The sequence below is a fragment of the Elaeis guineensis genome, chromosome 4 (genome assembly GCF_000442705.2).
Source record: "Elaeis guineensis isolate ETL-2024a chromosome 4, EG11, whole genome shotgun sequence".
NCBI classification, from domain to species: domain Eukaryota; kingdom Viridiplantae; phylum Streptophyta; class Magnoliopsida; order Arecales; family Arecaceae; genus Elaeis; species Elaeis guineensis.
In genome coordinates this window covers 38,783,545-38,798,200 of record NC_025996.2, presented here as the reverse complement: position 1 = coordinate 38,798,200, position 14,656 = coordinate 38,783,545, and the positions used below count along the sequence as shown (strand labels likewise).

The 14,656-nt window shown below is 37.1% G+C and overlaps 1 protein-coding gene across 1 annotated transcript; it reads left to right on the top strand.

The window, feature by feature from the left end:
- The first annotated feature begins 1,900 nt into the window (after positions 1–1,900).
- On the top strand, positions 1,901–11,654 carry LOC105042919 (uncharacterized). The gene is given in 8 exon segments (XM_019849706.2): positions 1,901–3,026; positions 3,029–3,219; positions 4,949–5,067; positions 7,525–8,187; positions 8,315–8,618; positions 8,877–9,039; positions 11,084–11,186; positions 11,300–11,654. Coding segments are annotated over 8 exon segments (2,589 nt in total). The 5' UTR covers positions 1,901–2,098; the 3' UTR covers positions 11,418–11,654.
- The last annotated feature ends 3,002 nt before the right edge of the window (positions 11,655–14,656 follow it).

Below are 14,656 nucleotides of genomic sequence, written 5' to 3'. Positions count from 1 at the left end.
ATCCGTTAACAAATCCCTTTTTGGTAAAATTAAGTTTATTAAATCAAACTAAAATAAAAATATTCATAAAAATCAGCAAGCAAAATATGGATAAATTCAGTAAGAACATCCCACAATATTGTCTATTGCATAGATCTAACAATTAGCCATACATGTTGCTTGCAATTTTTTTAGTGTGAATCTACTCTCTGCTGTTTTTTTTTTTTTTTTTAATCCATGAGGCTCCATGCAAGCAAATTTGTTATTTTAACTTTCCCTACCAATTAATTAATTCATAGACGGTTTCTTATGAGCAGACATGAATCTTCTTGCCCCCTACTTTCTTTTTCAAATTCTTGAAAACCGTTGTTAGAAGGTTCTCATGGTCAAGAGCAAGTGTAGGACTAGAGTTGTGCTAAGGCTTTTCCAGTAGGTGGCATAAAAGCAAGATTATTGGCAGTTGGCATTGTCATGAAGATATTTTCTGATCAAGTAAGAGGGGAGGATTACAGAGGAGGGAGTGAAATTTGAGCTTTCATTGGCCTATCATATAAAGATGATAATGGATTGAGTATGAATGAGATCAATCAATATCCATATCTATTTCATACTTAAAAACTTCATATCCATATATATTTTGAATCGAATTGGGTCAAATAAAATAAGTAGTGTAGATCGGATCGGATAGAAAAAATAGATTGGATCGGATCAAATAGACCAAACGGATTTAGAATAAAATTACATCGAAGTAGATTCAGGATAGGAAAAATTATTATTTGCATCCGATTCAAATCTATTTTAAATATTTTATCCGAAGCTCGTGTATGTCTCAAAATTTTATTAGATAAAATCTCCAGATTGGATGGGATCGGATGTTTAGTGGTTCAGATATAATTGTCACCTCTATCATTATAACGAAGATGGCAAGGTCGAACGAGAGGTACAAAGGAACAGGGCGAAGGCAAGCATCCTTTTCCACCTATTTTCCCTCTGTCTACTAAACGGTGCCAAATGTATTTTAGTTTTTTAAAAAAATATTTAAAGCATCATGTGATAGATATATGACATAACTTCTTGGATATATGACACATCACATGACTTCTTGAGATCATGTTGACAGACAGGAACACACCGAGTAGCTTGACTTACTTAACAGATCCAACTAAAGATTTTTAAAAGTCAAAAAAAATATATATATATATATATAAACTCAAATAAAAATGAGGGTTCAAAATGTAATTTCGAAAGCCTCTGCCCTTCTAAAGCTTCACCGAGGAGCATGTCCGCAAAAAGAACCCTCTGCGCTTCTTGCGGCACATCATATGAGATAGCTAATTTAACCACCAATAAAGTACATGCCTTTGGAGTGAAAAAAACATCATCCTCCCTCCTCACCCTACCGCTTGTGTTCGTGACCGACCTACCGCGCTAAACAAGAATCCGGAATCCGCAAGGTCCTCCTCTTGCCGATTTCAATCTCGACCACCTGATTCTAATCACCCGGCTCTAGATCAACTCTCCAACCAACGGTGAATCAAGAACCAGCAAAATGCTGGTCCTTGTTTCCTACATTGTACCTCATGCCTCGTTTGTTAAGCGCATCCAAGAAGATATGGTCCGACGTCCCGTTACCATCGCACCCTTCTTTTATTAGTTGGACCCCGATATTGTACCCCCAAAAAACCCACCGATAGGCGTTATCGTAATTTCACTCGCCAGCAGCGCAGAAACAGACAAATCGACTCGGCCATCATCCTAATTTATCACCACGTGGAATTAAAACCCAAATAATATCCATAATCACCGATTTTCTCTTTTAATATTTTTTTTTTCCTCCTTCTTCCCTCTTCCTTCTCTCCGTCGTCCACCTCATTGGGATCGGTGGTATTTCTCGCTTCCCCCCCTCTCTCCTTCTCCCACACTCCAAGAACAAGAACTACAAATTTAAAACAGCATTGGAAAAGCGAATTTTTTTTCTTTAATCTCTATAAATTGTCCCATCGCTCTTCCCCTTTCTCTCCTGTTCTACGGTTCTTTTTCTAATACGATCGATCGATTCCATCGCCATAGATTTTAGGACTCATGCCTGCCTAGGGTTCCGTCGGTGGAAGGATCGGATATGACGGATTTCCGGCAGAAGCGGGAGGACGCCGATCGGGAGTTCCGGCAGGGCCTGGAGGAGCTGGTCCGCGGTCACATCGACGGTTGCATGACCGCCCTCGCCTCCTGCAGCTCCGCCGCTGACGACGACGACGACCACTCTGCCGCAGGAGGCGGCGGTGAAGCCCCCGACCTCCTCGCACGCAGGCGGCGGCGGTCGGACCTCGAGGGCGACGACCTTGCGGAATCCTCCGCCGCTGCTCGACGTCACTCCCGGATCCTGAGCCGGTGGGTCGCTCGGCAGGCCGAGGAGATGATCACCACCATCGAGCGCCGGAACCGCGAGAACGAGCTCATGGCCCTTGCCGGGCTGCACACTGTCTCCATGCTCGATTCGTCGTTCCTCCGCGAATCCCGGCGCGCCGCCCAGTCGTCGGTCGAGCGCCCCGTGGCCGCCCGGGCCTCCTCCATCCTCCAGCGCTGGCGCGAGCTCGAGTACGAGGCCGCCGCCGCTGCCGCCGTGAGGGACCGGAGGAGCCCCACCGTGGCCGGCAACCGCCACCGCAGACCAGTGGGAAGCCGGGCAGCGGAGCGCGGGGGCACGTCGGAGGATGCCAGCGAGAGCGACGACAATGAGTACCATCGCTGGGCTCAGGAGCCATTGAGTCCGGCCGGCAGAAGGCGGGATGCGCATTTGGTGGACGATGACGAGGGCCGGGGTTCGAGCAGGGAGCAGTCCCCTGATCTTGGGGACGGCGAGAGGGAGAGGGTGAGGCAGATTGTTCGTGGGTGGATGACGGAGAATGGGATAGCGGATGAGGCATCTCGGATGTCGCCGAGGGCCGAGTGGCTCGGCGAGACGGAGCGCGAGAGGGTGAGGCTTGTGAGGGAGTGGGTGCAGATGGCGAGCGAGCAGAGAGAAGCCCGGGCTAGCAGTAGGGAGGAGCGGGGCGGGACGAGTCGGTGACGGATCATGAGGAAGGGCAGCCGGAGCACCTCCGGAGAGACCTGCCGAGGCTGCGCGGGAGGCAGGCCCGGCTCGATCTGATCACGAGGATTGTGAGGGAAAGGCAGAGGGAGCTGCAGGGTTTGTCCGAGCATCGGGCTGTTTCAGACTTCGCTCACCGGAATCGCATTCAGGTCAGTCTGCTGTCATGTTAGTTTTCTTTCTTCTCCTTTATAACATTTTTCTGTTAATTATTTGAATTCAAGCACACATAGAATATCCTAGATATTTGTGTTAATTGCTTTTGAAATTGTGCATTATATGTTTTATTATTTGATCTTTTGTAACTACTTTACATATTAACAAAATAATAAACTCAAAATTCATAGTAAACACTACAGCAAGACACAATTAAGCTTTCTCATCAATAACATGCTCGAGATGTGCACATAGCATCCATGTTGTAGCTGGCTCTGATGTTTATTTTATAGCATAACCCATGTAATCCACTACAGTGGGGAGGAATGGACCACTGTTCTTGATGTTAAGTGTTGGGGGCTCCCACGGATGGCATAATTATAACAGATACACATAAGTGCATACCTTTGAAACATTCATTGACATAGAGATTCAAAATCATTTGTTGTTAAGGGCTATCGTATGTAAATTTTACACTGATTGTAGGTAAAAAAAATACTGAATACAGAGATCCTGGACATCTCTAATTGATAGATTTATTAGTGTGGTACTATAGAAATAAAAGAGCTTCCATCAACCTATGACAATTCATCTTAGGTTTATACATGCCCATCTGTATCATTTGGCGTTCATTCTTAGTTGTATACAAGCTTTTAAGAGTAAAACTAGAGGTCAAAAACTTTTGGTGCCTTCTATCTTCTAGTTGCTTCAAATTCCATAATCTAGCTAGAACCCAAAGCAAGAAAAATAAAAATTATCTTTTAAAAATTGTAACAAATAAAGAAAAGTTGGTTGAGCTTTTCTTTTGATTTAGAACGATTTCACTGTTTTCAGTTCAAATTAGTCAGAACCTTAAATTGTCAAAGTGGTCAAAAAAAAGTAATAGAGAAGAGTTTCAAAACATACTGGATAGATTCAAGGCTGTCTAGGATGGTTGGGCACAGTACAGTATGGGTGGAGAATAATATGTTTGATAACAGTACAAGATTTCAAATAACAAAAATAATTATGTTGTAAAATCTAGTTATATTAGTTTGCTGCAAAGTGGTCTCCATTGATCAAAATAAGCAACTTTACGAACCCAATTTCTTGGCATCAAAGAATCTCTTTCCTTCTTAATATTTTCTCAAGATTAGTATCTGTTTTGTCAGGTAGTATCATTCATTAGTTTGGAAGAGAACAAAATCTTTATTTAGTCTATGATTTGATTAGACCTTATTTATGGTATACTTTCAGATTTTGACTTAGTGAAGTGACCTAGTTTATTTGTCAAGGACATACTTTCCTTTTAGGATTTCTAATTTGCTTATGATGATGCTCATGGTATTCCATGTTGAACCTCCATTTTTCCTCGAAAAGTTTATTTTGCTAGTGAACTCAAAATATCACATGACTACATGAATATTAATATCGTATTAGTAAATGAAGGCAGTACCTGTCAATATCTTTGACATAATACCATTTGTATAGACAAATGCCATTCGAAAAAGTCAAAATGAACAGTCAATTATAATAACATATTACTAATGAACATAAGACAATATGTACTAAGTGAACTAAGCCAGAAATACTAAGGTGATTTTCCTAGAGTTTGGAACTTTGGAAGATATTACACTTTCACTACCTCCAATTTATGTTTATGTCCATGTTTTTGCTATGAAATACTGGGATGATGTTTTGCCTGCATGACTATTTTATTGGAATCTAATGCAAATCATCTTCCAGTCGTTACTCCGAGGTAGATTTTTAAGAAATGGAGGATCAACTGAGGTAGAGAGGCCACCATCGGTTGCAGCAAGAGAACTGGGTCAGCTAAGACAGCACCATCCTGTCACTGGCTTGAGGTAGGTTTCCTTTATGACCTGCTTACCAGTTGATATTGTTACCATTATTATTTGTCTTGTACTTATGAATGATCGACATTTAGAAAATGGCCATTTATTTAGTTACAGCTTGCTCTAGACTCTGATTGTTTCATGATTAAAACACTTTCCATGTGTGGTGACCTACATAAGCACTCCGATATTGACATTCTTAATTTCCCTTGTTAAGGATAGCAACACTATATAGGATCTGAATCTTGCTTTCAATTACTTTGTATGATTAACAAAAGCATATGCATTAGCTGATGAATAAAAAAAATGAAGAGACATTCAAATTCATAAGATTATTATTGTGATTATAAGAACATTATAAGGGCTTTGTAGTTTCAGAATATCCTCACTGATTAAAGAAGGAAAAATTAGATACATTCTCTTATATCGAATTCTTGTGAATCATCTTGCAACTGCACAGATGGGGGCACTAATGTTAATACCTAAAGCACTGCATATTTAATAAATGATAATGTTATGCCTTTTAAGCTTAGAGTCATGAGGTGATCTAAGCTACACAATGGAGAGGAAGAAATACAAGTTCGATTTCCTAGACAAAGTCTTCAAAAGAAATGTTTGTCCTCAATGAGAATGGATCGAATCCTTGACAACTCAACCACACTCTGCCAATGTTTTAGAAAAGGGCCACAATATGGGGACGTTCAGGTCACTGCATATTGCATTTGCAATACATGGGATGCATATGTGGTTCATTTTTTAAATATCCAAAAAACAATTAATATATAATATACATCTGTAAAATAATTAAAAATTAGATTTAAATTATTTTAAAAGAGAAATTAGTAATAAAAATTAAATATTCATGAGTACACTTGTTTGAGTGCATATTCTAGTATGGCTAGAGATGTTAATCTATTAAAATCACAATTCGTGGGAAGTGTAATCTATGCTCGGATTTCTAGTGTATTAAAGAACTTTGAAGTATACAATCATACCACCCATCTGAACCTCTATTTTAATTAACCCGACCTGTATAAATGCAAACACTAACCTGCATGGTTTTTGGATCTGCATAAAGCGGCCCACATGTCATCTGGCCCATATATGCGATCTGCGGACCGACCAGCCCATATCCCATATGCTTGTGTTTTATATGCCACCTATGCAGAGCCTTTGAAAAACTGCATTTTGTCCTTTACTCTGCCTCATTGTTATGCGGATAAAATTCAATCACATGTGCAAAATGCTTTCTTCTGTTGCAACCTTAATAAACTCCCAATGTTTTCTACTTAGCTAAGCATTAATATGTCTATGCGTCACCATAAATTATCTCCTATTGTGCAAATCTATTTGCTATTATAGAAGCACAAATTCAACTTTTTGCGATCATCAACATTTGCGTATTATCCTTTTACTCCCACATACCATAATTTGAGTGGACTACCACCATGATTTAATGGTTGGGGTTTTACCACCATCAATATCTCATAAAGGTTATTGTTTCATGGTTTACACACTACAGCTACTATGTGGTTGGAAATTGTAATAAAAATTATCAAAATTTATATGATTTGTGAAACCAAATACTAGTAACATAGAGGGAGCCATGTCAAACAACAAACTGAAAGAGTTAAAACCGGTACATAAATTTAAATTTAGCCACCTAATAAAGCTGTAAATCCATACACATGCTTGTATTCTTAATTCCATTCCTTTCAAGCTAATCATACCACATGTTGGACAGTTCACTAATAAACCAATGAAGCTTCATTGATCTTTGGTGTTGGGATCAAATGACCAACCATTCATCCTCTGTGTTTGCTTAAGTATCTTCTGTCTCTCTGGGTTGGGGGACCTTTTTTTTTCTTTGTAGCTAGAGCAAGTAGTTTAATATTATTGTCTCTCCATATTCTTAATAAAGTCATCTGACATCAAAGTGGGGAAAAACCTTAGATAACTCTATAACCAGTTGATACAGCTAGTTGTTGAAGTACATTTATTTTAGCCATCAGCATTCACATACATGCATGCATGCATACATACGTACACACACACACATTCATATACATATACATATGTATATGCATATGTACACACACACACACACACGTGTGTGTGTATACACATATACATACATACATACGTACTTACGTACTTATGTATGTATGTATTATATACAAACACATGCATGCATACACACATTACACAATACTTTTCCATTTCTTTGAAATGAATCTGTGCTTATGGAAATTACCATTTTGTCTTGTGCATAGTAAAAAAAAGGGACATCCTAGTGTCTGAGGCTCCTGCCACTGTAGGGTCCGGTGTGTTAGATATATGTAGCCCTCGAGTGCAGAGAGACTGTTTCCATGTTTCATGTATAGTAATTTCCTCTTTTGTTTATTGTTTTAAGAGTGGTTGACAAGAACTAGTAACGTCATGACAAAATTTATCTTTTGTATCTAGGGAAGGATTTCGCTACAGACTTGAAAATATTATCCGTGGTCAAGCTAGCAGCCATTCCGATGCTTCGGTTAACATCAATGGCTCTAGGAATGATCAGCCTCGTAGTCATAACATCAGTAGCTCTAGAAATGATCAATATCAACCAAGTACCATAGCGGAGGTGTCAATTGTTAACCATAATTCATCTCAAGTTACTAATGTGAATGGGGAGACAAATGAAACAATTGAGACACATGAAGCCACTGAAGTGGAAAGCAACATGCCAAATGATAATATAGATTGGCAAGAATCTGCTACTCAAGGGGTGAGTTGGCAGGAAGATACAGAACATGGTCAGAGGGACTGGCAACAGTCTATTGAAGTTGGGTATAGTGAATGGCATGATGGAATTGGAGAAGAATCTGATGGGAACTGGCGGGAGAATATGGACCAGGAATGGTCTCGTGAAACACCTGAAGATGAAGATGGAGAAGATGGTAATCTCCTAGAAGCAAATGAGGAGTGGCATGAGGATGATTCTCAAGAAAATGTTGCAGACTGGCAAGATGGACCTTCGGATCCTCCAAGAGATCAAGAATCCATTTCTATGAGAAGAGTCCATAGATTTATTCCACCTGATGATGACAATGTGTACAGCATGGAGCTTAGGGAGCTCTTGAGCAGGTAATTGCTCTTTCTTTTTTTTCCTTTCCTTTTCTTTTTTTTTTTTCCTTTTTTTTCCCCTGAAAGTTCCTCTGACTATTGCATGATTTATTATCATGTGTTGACTCGTTCATACTTCATTCTGTAGGCGAAGTGTCTCTAATCTTCTTCGAAGTGGGTTCCGTGAAAGTTTAGACCAACTGATACAATCATATGTTCAACGGCAAGGACGTGCTCCCTTTGATTGGGACCTGCAAGGAAGCATGCCTACTGCATCCCCTGGGGAAGATCAGGCCCAGCAGAGAGATGATCCAAATCAGGACCAGCAGGAAGCTAGTCCCAGGCCTTCACTTTTGCTGCCACGTCCACCAGTGCCACCTCCACAACCAATGTGGCACACAGAATTGCATCACAATAATTGGACTCGACAGAGCACGCATCGTTCATATATTGTGCGCTACCTTTCATAATGTTATGATTCCTTAATATATTTCGTAAAATTGCAGTTTTAAATTTTAGAATATTGAATAGACTAAATACTTTACATGATATTACCCTCATGCAGTTTTGACATGCTAGGACAATAACTTTGTCCTGTGCTTTTAGTTTTAAAATAATTCAATCTGATGTTTCTGGATCTAGATTGTCAAACTGATATATTTTCATCTGCGATGCTCTAATCTGAAACTGACACGGTGTTGTTGGTGCAGGAATGGGATATAATTAATGATTTAAGGGCTGACATGGCTAGGCTTCAGGAAGGGATGAGCAATATGCAGCGTACATTGGAGGAATGCATGGATATGCAATTAGAGCTGCAGCGCTCTGTTAGACAGGAAGTTTCAGCTGCCTTGAATCGCTCTGCTGGAAAAGGTTAGTACAAATGTTCTTGTACTAGACCATCATGTTTCTTGCGAACTAGTTGTGATACCATAAATTGGCCTTGCAATGTTAGTGTATGTTTATTTGTTCATGCTGCATGATTTAATTCTATGAAACATAAACTGATTCAGATTCTTATTATAGAAGTATGCAGTGTGCCTGTAGCAAGAGATACATGAACCTTAACTTTTATGTTCTGGGTACTTGATATGAAAATAACCATAGTAACAAAATGGATATGTGGGCCTGTAGCTGAACCAGAGATGAAGACACTTAAACACATGTATATGTATATCAAGAAAAATATACTTACGGATTTTGGGGGTAGTTTTTATTTTTTTTTTATGGTTGTTGATGTTGTTGTTTGGGGAGGGCTGTTGACGGGCAAATGCTATTAGGAAGAGCAAGGAAGAGAGAATAAGAGAGGAAATCTTTGGTGGTTGTTAATGCTGTAGATGGTGGGGGTTGGGTGGTCCCCCCGGGGGGGGGGGGGGGTGTTGTGGTGTGTGGGGTGTGGCGGGGGGTGGGTGGGAAGGTGAGAGTGCATATACAGAGAGGGAGCTACTAGTGATGGTCGCTGCCTTTAGGGATAAATGAAGGGTAGGCCCAAAAAACTCGGATAGATGTGAGTGGAGTAGTCATTAGAGCTATCAGAAGACTAAACTGTTTGCTAGCCCCCTTGTATTTGGCTCAATATTCAGTTGCAAATCAACTTGATTAGTGAATGAGCTGAGCTCGAGCCAGTGTTTGGAGCTATAAAGTTAAGTGCCTAGCTTGATCTAGATCGACTCATTTGGAATTAACCAGAATACAAAACACACACACACACTAAAAATGAAATTTTATACAAATTAAGCTTATAGTTATATATATTATATTTTAAAAAATAATATGTATTATAGATTAGTAAATATATATCTATTTTTGCTTTGGTAAGTGTTAACTTGCTGTTGGGTTTTAATCCAACGGTAGGATCTACTAGCAGTCATTGGTCTTAAGAAGAGCCAGGAGCATTAATGACTAAGTGATTCTACCAGACTAAACGATGGCTGAACACTCACTTTCCCTTTTCTTCTCAACCCTTATCTATTCCTACTCCTACCAGCCACCTCCATACCTTCCAGCATTCCTCGTACATCTCTTGCTCTCTTGGACCTCTTTAGATCTCTTCCTTGAGCTTTCTAGCTTTCCTTTTACCTCTCAAGTACACTCGACTTCCCATTCATGTTGCTTCGACTTGAGATCCTCTCTTTCACATGAGACCTCGATGGCAATGTGTCCTGGCAAGATTCTCTTTTCAAGGCACCGGTGCTTTGAGATCCCCCCTCCAAGACACTATTCAAGAAGGCAATGCTATTTTCTAGTTTCTTTCCTTTTTTTTAAAAAAATACAACACTCCAGTGCTTCAAGATCAAGCTGGTAGTTCCTTAAAGGTACGACTCCAATCACATCATCTCTTCATCTTGTTTTCTCCAGATTCAAATCTAAATAGAAAGTTCTATTTTTCTTTGATTTCTGCACAGGTCTGAGCTAAAAGAGGAATATTCTGTTCTTTTTGGGACGAGGATTTTTCTTTTCTTTACGAAGTTTTTTATTTTTTGGATACAAGCTTTAGTGCTTTACTACTTCAGGTCGAGCTCATAATCTTGTTCGTGAGCTACTTATTGATTCAAGCCTGTTATTAAGCCGAACCAAATGCTGAGCCAAGCTTGACCTGAGCCGAATGAGCTGGCTCTGCTCAATTTTTTGAGCTCGCATGAGCCGAGATCAAGCTGAGCATGAGCTATCCCAGCTATATATGAGCTAAGCTTGAGCTATGGTTTCCAAGCTTGATTTGAGTAGGAGTTGACCCTTGCTCAAGCTGGTCAGCTCGCTCATGTTCAGCTCATTTGCACCACTAGTATTCAGCTTACACGCACATATGTAGATATATATGTACATGTATATACCTTAAATGCATTTCTCCTTCGACCTAAGAACATCTAGTTCTCACTTAATACCAACACCATTGGATTAAAACTACTCTCTGTTTCAGGTGTCAGTGGAGAATCATCAGAAGATGGATCCAAATGGGGTCACGTTAGGAAAGGGACTTGCTGTGTCTGTTGTGATAGTCATATTGATTCCCTTTTATACAGGTCAGTGTGTCTCCTGCTCAAACTTTTAACATGGAGCTCAATTTTTAAATTAATTAGCCAAGCAATCACCAAAGGAAAAAGGGGGCCAATACTCATCTTCTTTCCCTATCCAGATGTGGGCACATGTGTGCTTGTTACAAATGTGCTAACGAGTTGGTTCGAAGTGGAGGGAGGTGCCCATTGTGCCGTGCGCCCATTATTGAGGTGATCAGAGCTTATTCCATACTATAGGATTAATAAATTAGATTAAAGGGATGGAGGGAAGAAAAAGTTGCAAGGGGCCTTGAGTTTTGGTAGCAAAAATTGCATATCAGGTTTGTCCTGGGTGTATCTATTATTCTCCATTTTTTCTTTGCCTCTTGTTCTCCGATTATTTTTTGACATGTGGAAATGTTGAGTGGATTCACAAGTGGCATCTTTTGGTCACATCGGTATCTCAATAAAAGAAATTGAATGGAATTCCTTTAATTTTCCCTTTATTGGTTGTAAGAAACTTCTAGCGTATATTTTTGCTACTTTATAAGCATATAAAAGTGATTATATTTTCCAACTTTTCAATTTGCATAATAACACAAGGATCCTTTGGTTGTTGTCTTCCTTTTCTGTTTGTGTTTTCAAGAGTCCAAGAATAAAAATGAACTAGTCGGAGCAACATGTATGAGGAAACCTTTTTTGTTTTTTCTGAAAAATTGCTTTCAAAGTCTTTAGAGCTTTATCAGTAGCAAATATTTATTGCTTTTAGAAAAGAGTGAAAATAAAACTAAGGAACAGCAGATTGTTTGTGCAAATACTTTCTTCAAAATCAATCTATATGTGTGCTATGTTTTCCGTGAGGATTTTTTTTTAAAAAAAATTAGATATGGTCGCTGGACCATCATTACACAGTTCTGCGGGAATAAATCCCAGAGATGTCAGAATATATTAGCTGCCCAACCCAAGTTTCTCCCTTAAAAGGTTTAACAATGCTAAACTTCTGTGAAGAAAAGACTGGTATAATGGGCTCCTACTTGTGAAAACGAAATACATTTTCATGAAAGAAAATTTTTTCTTGAAATATGATGACAAATTTCCTAATATTTTCAGTTTTTCAAGGAAAACGTGCTTTCCATATAATTTTCTTGCAACCAAAGCACCAGGAACTCTCCTTGAGTTGTTTTTTTTGTAGATCTATGTATAAAAAGAGTCATATTTTTAGAAAAAAAATCATAGTTACAATAGATTTTAATCTTCATTTGGTACAAAAGATGAATTGAAAGAAGGATGGATGGATGAAGGATGAATAAGAGAGAGGATGAATAGATCTTTCATCCATCTTTTTATATGTTTGGTGAAGTATAAGATGAAAAAAAATGATTTTCTTCTCTGTTTAGTATAGAAGGAATGAGAGAAAAAATAAATGATATTTATATAATATTTTTACTAGATTATTTTTTGATAAAATATTATTATTATTAATTTATAATATTTATTTATATTTAACAAGTAAATAATATATAAACTTATACTTTCTATAATCTATAATTATAAAAATATATAAATATTTACTTTAATTTAATTTAGTTAAATACATGATTTTATAAATAAATTATTAATTAGTTAATTATATATATTAATTATATAAATAACTAATTAATTCATAATTTAATTTAAATAATTAATTAATATTATATAAGTAGTTAATTAAAAATAGTAAATAAAACTAGAGAAATAGAAGATAATTATAATTATTTAATTATAATTATTAAAATTATGTACTAAAATTAAAATAATTAATAATAAATCTTAATAGTTATGATTAATAATATATATAAAGATATATATAAATAATATGAATAAAAAAGTAAAAAGACATTATAATTTTATCAAAAAAAATTAATGATGAGTGATTTTGTTGATGCAAAAATCTACTCATCAATATTCCATCTATTCTTCTTTGTATCCTCTCAATCTGGGAGGATATAAATTGGTGGATTAGAGTGGATGAATAAATTTTTTTTTTCATCTATCTTTTTATAATTTTTTAAATTAAATGGTGAATGAAGGTCATTTATCTTTCTAATCTCATTCATCCTTTTATGATCTCAATCAAATATATGGTAAGTTCTCAAAGATAAAGAATGTAACATAACAAATGAATTTCGAACAAAAAGTGTACTAGTGCTTGAGTCATGTTAGAAATATTTTAAATTGTATCCTATATCTAAAATCTTCTGCAGCTGTATATGTGTGTCTTTGTGGCTATTATAACCAGAAGAAGTAGATTAGTTAATTGTTAACCATATATTGTGGAGCATAGCCATATCTCTGACATTGTTACCGTGCTCAGAAGCCTCCATACGCAAGCTCAAAAAATAAAAATAAAAATAAAATAATAATAATAATAATAATAATAATAATAATAATAATAATAATAATAATAATAATAATAATAATAATAATCAACGGCAAAATCAGGAACTTGCTGTAGCAATCAATCATTTTGTTGGGGAGCTTGAAACAGAAACAAATTATAAAAGCTTCCATACCAGCAGTGACTAATACGACAACTAGGGGTGAAAGTGGCACGAATGTTATCCGATCGGATTCATTTTCGTATCCTAATCAATTCAGATATAAAAATTTAAGGATTCGATTAATATTCATATTCATATTTATATTTATAAAAAAAAATTAAATATGAATATGGATAGATAACTATCCGATCCGTATCCAAATATTCGAATTTATACGTAATTTTATATAATTTTATATAATATTTAATAATTTTAAAAATATATATAATTATTTAAATATATTATTAATTTAATTTATTATTTATTTAATAATATTTTTAATTCTGTAATTATAAAATTTAATTATTTAAATCATATTTACAATTATATTCATATTTTCAATATCTGTATTGTACTCGTATATGTTTAAAACAAATATAGATATAAATTTTTACATTCGAATAATATTTATATTTATATTTATTAAATAAAATAAATATAAATATAATAATATTTAATTTATTTTCAATTCGATTCCGATCCTGATGACCTCATGCCATCAGGATCAGATTATCTCAAAATAAGAACCATCAGTGATTTAAGATTATATTGGAATCCATTTGGGTCGTTAATCCGCCGCTGTATTGCATGCATCAGGTGCGATTGGACCGCGGTGGATAATACGCCACGCTACCCCTTGTATTCCACCAATTCCCGATTGCTCCGGGATTTGCCCTGGTTCTTTTTCACAATAATTTCTCCATTAATGCAGAGGATATGAGAATATAAATGGAAGTAAAGTGCTATATTATTTTAATCGTGCCGTTATCAGGCTACTTTCTAAGGTGGATAACACGCCACATTACCCCTTCTATCTCACCAATTTCCGATTGCGCCTATGCTCCGGATTTGCCCTGGTCCACGCAAAAATTTCTCCCCGTCATGGTAACCGCTGGCCATCAACACTTCTCACAGTCG